This window comes from Megalobrama amblycephala, linkage group LG3, assembly GCF_018812025.1.
Source record: "Megalobrama amblycephala isolate DHTTF-2021 linkage group LG3, ASM1881202v1, whole genome shotgun sequence".
NCBI classification, from domain to species: Eukaryota; Metazoa; Chordata; class Actinopteri; order Cypriniformes; family Xenocyprididae; genus Megalobrama; species Megalobrama amblycephala.
This window is the reverse complement of record NC_063046.1, coordinates 5,436,133-5,441,894: the sequence shown is the minus strand read 5'-3', so window position 1 is coordinate 5,441,894 and position 5,762 is coordinate 5,436,133. Positions and strand designations below refer to the sequence as shown.

The window sequence follows — 5,762 nt, the reverse complement described above, 5'->3', positions numbered from 1 at the left end:
TGAACTAATTTGTTTTCTTTAAGGTTATAATTTTATAAAAAGACCACACCTGAATGTACGTTTTCATTCAGCAATCGCCTGTCTATCCAACACCAAAATCTCTTCAGACCTGTTCATTTATACATTGGGGGAAAAAAGCATTAAAGAAGCCTAAAGACACAATGGGTTTGATGGGCCTATCAGGTTACACTCTGATCCTCAATAAAAATTATTGCACCAATGCTCGCAGTTCTGTGTTTATTTCAGTTCAAGTGTAGTATACAAAGACAGCAGAAAGAAAAAAAAAATAAATAAAAATAGCAGCCACTCACAAAGACTCACATATTTTGAGTTTACATTTTCAAAAGATGAAAATAAAGGCAAAGTCCCAGTGTACATTATTAACATAATTAAAGTGAAGATGCTTCTTTTACTGCTTACTAAGTTTACTTTCAGCATTATCTTAACTAGTGATATTGATTTAGAGACTATAATCATGAAAACCTGAATATGCAGTTACCATTAACTAACCTTTGCTACTACAACAATGAATACATATAAATCTATTGATGAAAGAACACACTGAGCATTACAAAATGCAATCTCTGAAAAGTATTAGTTATAATAAGCGTGTCTCAGTTTGGGTGCAATGCATCTCGTAGTGTATCTAGAATCACCTGAAGCTTCTCTGTAGTCTCCTTTATTTTTGTCACAAATTTCATGGTCTCAGACTTCAGCTCTTGCTCTGCGGGTAGCAGATTGGTTGTGTCTTTGTGCTCTGATGTCTGGTCAGTTGAAAAAGTGGTTTGTTTGCTGGTGGATTTTGTTTCTCGTTGACTCTCTTTTAAAGCGCAATCACGACGGATGTTGTGGATTTCTCTTGAGTCGAGAAAAACAAAGAAGACATCAACCGCAACAAAAAGTGCAGATAAAATCCTTGTAGCTGCTTCAGCCACTCGAACGGCTTTCTCAGCCTGAGATGCAACTTTCCTAACCTTTGCAACTTCATGTAAACGGAATATCTCTGGAATTACTCTCAGGCTTTGTCCAAGTTCAGTTTTAGCCCTAGCATGTGGATTGGAACATGGCCTTCTCTTCATGGGAAACACACTTTCTAGAGTTTCCATTGCAATTTGGATGTTTTGGATGCAGCAAATTGTGGACATAATTTTTTCTTGGAACTCTGTTATCATCATTTTGATTTTTTGGCGGTTTAAGCACTGCTTAACCATCTTTATTATGTTGCTCACACCAGCTGTTACTTCACCAGCTACTGCTACACCGATTCCCACTCCTGTTACTATCAGAGGCGCTCCAAGAGTGAACGGAGCGAGAACAACTCCAACCACAGATGTGATTCCTCCAGCCAATCCTACTACACCTCCTGTGAGGCTGCTGACGGTTGTGTTGAAGTGGACCGTCTCCAAACCGTCGGCCAGCTTTCTCAGTGCATCTAGAGTCTTATAAAGCTCTTCAGTCGTTTGTAAGCTCTGGAAAAAAATATAAAATTTCAGTTCATTTGTTTAAAATCAGCGCCAATGTCTGAAACATTGTTACTTTCTCATTTCATAAAACCTGTTTTTGTACAGTAAAATGTAAACGTTAATAAGATAACTCACCATTTTATGGAGGTGTTTAATAATGAAAGGCCTGGTCAAGATCTCACTAACAGACGGCCGGTTCTTTGGATCCATCTGAAGTGTGTCTGTTACCAGCTGACGAAGGTCCTCAGAGAAGGTCTCGGGCAGAGCTTCATAGGAGCTGTTGAGTATCTTTATAACTGTCTCAACTGTGCTTCTTGCTGAAAACTAAATGGAATTAACATTCCAGTTGCAATCTTAAAAACAATGCGTCAGTAAGTTCAAACAAAAACATACAACGTTTACACCCATTGAGACAAAACAACCTACCGTCAAACCAACAAACACAATTTCAAATCAATAATTGCTGCTAAACCAAAATTTAACCCGTACCCTAATGCTACCCAAGCTCATGTTTGAAATATGCTCTACGGCACTGAAACTGCAATATGAACACAACATGTGTAGAATGAAGTTCTACTGGAGTGGAAAAAAACTTTTTCCAAATACAGTATAGTATGTATAAAGGAACTGAACACAAAATTTGGATTTGTGTGCTACTTGTATTTGTTTCTATATATCATGTGAAGCCATTCAATAGCTTCCAAATTCATATCTGACACATATTAAATGCACACCAGGGGCCTCATGTATAAAACTTTCTGTAGATTTCATCCTAAAAGTGTGCGTACGCACAAAAGTTTTCAAATTTATAAAACCATGCATACTAGGGATGAAACGATTACCGGTTTGATGATAAATCATGATAAAATTCCCCACGGTTAGTATTACTGTTTCATATTTTAATCATCATTAAACCCATATTTAATTACAGCGTTTCGAACAACTCATGATAAATAAATACTGCCCAGCATTAAGCAAAGTTTTAAGGCACGCATCTGACTGTTTCTATAGGAACCGGAGCTTCTAACGGCCGCTGCAGTGACACAATGACTTTACCAATCGGCGATTGGCTCTTGTTTAGAAGGTGGGACGTATTCCGCCATATTGCGTCTTGCATTTTCTCCCATTCAAAACAATACGAGTGACGCGTCTTGTTTTATTCTATAGTCTTTGGTAGTGTTTATAATCGCAATGCTTCTTTGATACGGAGGTTACTATTTCTGCGGTTCCATAAGCGCCACCCAGTGTCAGAGAGTGGATTTACAGAGAGTTACATTTACATTCAGAACCACACGAACCACTATAAATTTTCACTGGCTGGTTGATGAAAAATAAGCTTATGTGGATTCTAAAATGTTAAACAATTTAGATAAGGCATCTACAATTATTTACAGAGCAGATAAAATACATATAATCATTTATTATAATTTTGACTTGACCTTTTCTTTATTTAAAGGGTGAAATGTGAGGTTTACCATTTTATGAAACGTTTTTCAAAGCTTTATTTGAACATTTCGTATTGTATCTAATTGTTATTAGATAAATAGTTGTCAGTCATGTTGTCATTTGAAATCAGGACATCATTAATAATGTTATGTTTTTAGTGTTTTATACAAAAAAGACGTACTTTCATTTGTTGTTTGTTGGTTTTAAATGTAAATCTTAGTGAAATGATTTATGTGTCGGTACTTTTTGAACATTTCCAGCACATTTTAACAATACCGTGATAATTTTGGTCACTATAATCGTGATAAGAAATGTTCATACCTTTTCATCTCTAATGCGTACGCGTACGCCAGAACCTGCGCAAATTCCCTTTATAAAAAACAATTAGTGGAAGATATACCATACTTGGAGCTTACAATGCCTAATTTTACTATGCATTACGTCATCTGCATCATTTCCATGCATATCCCATTCATGTGACACCGTGTTTAACGGTACAAAACATTAGGAAAATATGACAATAAATGGCATCATATTACATTGCTAAAAATCATTCACTATCCTTGCCTTGTTTTAGAAAAATAAATAAATCAATCAAAACTGTATAAAATACTGTTCAGAAGAAGTTTAATGAAGAGTTATTCTCATTCTTTTCCACTAGCCAAATAGTATTTTTATTTGTTTTAAACAAATGAAGTTTATGCAATTTTGCCTATAAGGTAAACATATTTTAGGATGTTTATATATTTTTAATGATAACGGATAGGTCTTATTTTTGCATTGTAAATAATTGTCTGACTTAGCGCATCACTGACAAAAATTGTTAAAAATTAATCATGCATATCTTACTGTTTCCTTCAAAATCTATCCTTCAAAAACAATGGTATTTTTTATAATATTGGTTAGTTATCAGGTGTTATCATTAGGCTCTCTGTCTGTCTGTGCACGACACCAGCAGCACACCTGCGTTCAGCAGAGGTTGTACAGTACTGTGTACAGTAGCTACACATCGGATGATCACCGAGTGATTCCTTCAGTGTCTGTCATTATGCCATTATGTTGCTAAGCTATCTGCTTAGACGAAATGTGCATCACTGATCATTATTCACGCAAAAATATTTTCTGTGTCTGCTATTGAGTTCTACATGAGTTCTGCTATTTAGAACACAATTATTGTGCAACAAGCAACCCTTGCTGTAGTTAAAACATTTAAACACAGCATGCCATTAAGGAGAGTGGCACATTTTTAATCTAAATGTGGAAATTGAAATGTTCAAATGGAAAACAGAGTTTAAAATCATTCTGTTTACTTCATTACTTCGCTCATTCCAGTAAAAGAGTGCATACATACAGTATGGTCTAGAGCTCCCGTACAGTACGCACATATTTACGCTGTTTAATTTTTATAAATCCCAATATGTGCATGGAAAATTGAGTATGCCTTTGTTGTGCTTACGCAACATTTATACATCAGGCCCCAGAACCTTTTTTTGGTACCATGCAAGAAGAGGCCAGTACTGTATATGCAAACTTTGGTTCTCGTGAGTATGATCATTGTGCCAAACATGAATGTACACAATTTGAAAAATCATTAATTACAACTAATGATTCATTTCATTTGTTTATGAACAAGAGATATTCTGCAAAATAACTACTATAAATCATACTGCTGTTGTTCTGCAAAATAATAAAGGCATCATAAATTGGAAACAGAATTATTATATAGATTATTATTATATTGTGTAGATTATTGAAAAAAAAAAAAACACACTTATGGTAAGTGTTTTATATATGTACAGTACAGTCCAAAAGTTTGGAACCACTAAGATTTTTAATGTTTTTAAAAGAAGTTTCGTCTGCTCACCAAGGCTGCATTTATTTAATTAAAAATACAGTAAAAAAACAGTAATATTGTGAAATATTATTACAATTTAAAATAACTGTTTTCTATTTGAATATATTTCACAAAGTAATTTATTCCTGTGATGCAAAGCTGAATTTTCAGCATCGTTACTCCAGTCTTCAGTGTCACATGATCCTTCAGAAATCATTCTAATATGCTGATCTGCTGCTCAAGAAACATTTAATGTGTACAATTGTACAAAATATTGTAGTAACGATGCTGAAAATTCAGCTTTGCATCACAGGAATAAATTACTTTGTCAAATATATTTAAATAGTACACAGTTATTTTAAATTGTAATAATATTTCACAATATTACTGTTTTTTACTGTATTTTTAATTAAATAAATGTAGCCTTGGTGAGCAGACGAAACTTCTTTTAAAAACATTAAAAATCTTAGTGGTTCCAAACTTTTGGACTGTACTGTGTGTGTGTATATATATATATATATATATATATATATATATATATATATATATATATATATATATATATATATAAACAATATTTTGGTTATTAAACCAGCTAAAACAATTGCATGTATTGTATTGGTTTGAAAATGTAATGAAAGGTTGATCGATTTGTCTCATTTATATTAAGCATGATAAGATATCCCAGGTTAAAAAATTACATTGTAATATACTTAAAGTGCTTTATTTTTGTGCACTAATTTTGTACTTAATATACTAAAAATTCTTCTTTAGTACTTCTTAAGATCATCTAAGTGTACTCAACTGTGCTATTTTGAGACACCATGAAATATGAACTCAAATGTGCTTTTAATATACTATAAAAAAAGTTTCTGTCGACCTCTGATGATTTCTTTGTGATGGACGATGTATGGATGACTGAGTTGTAGGAAAAAGTTTAATACATTTTCCTAAAAAACAGACAGATGCATGTGAATCATGTGAATTTAACTACATTTTTAATTAAACTTTAAGTGTCC

The 5,762-nt window shown here is 33.5% G+C and overlaps 1 protein-coding gene across 1 annotated transcript; it reads right to left on the bottom strand.

Annotated features, from left to right (window-relative positions):
* Positions 1–308: 308 nt before the first annotated feature.
* On the bottom strand, positions 309–1,973 carry LOC125263972 (apolipoprotein L3-like). The gene is made up of 3 exons (XM_048183172.1): positions 1,953–1,973; positions 1,599–1,787; positions 309–1,469 (listed from the first exon to the last, which is right to left on the bottom strand). Exons 1-3 carry the CDS (start codon positions 1,971–1,973, stop codon positions 615–617), a joined length of 1,065 nt encoding a protein of 354 aa, XP_048039129.1. The 3' UTR covers positions 309–614.
* Positions 1,974–5,762: the final 3,789 nt, after the last annotated feature.

What these genes read in the sequence shown, in the direction of transcription:
- LOC125263972 (XM_048183172.1), bottom strand. Translation starts at nt 1,973, where the DNA reads ATGAGCTTGGGTAGCATTAGG. An exon ending in TGAGCTTGGGTAGCATTAGG is followed by an intron (nt 1,788 to 1,952) that starts GTACGGGTTAAA and finishes AATTCCATTTAG; the next exon opens with TTTTCAGCAAGAAGCACAGT. An exon ending in TTAAACACCTCCATAAAATG is followed by an intron (nt 1,470 to 1,598) that starts GTGAGTTATCTT and finishes ATTTTTTTCCAG; the next exon opens with AGCTTACAAACGACTGAAGA.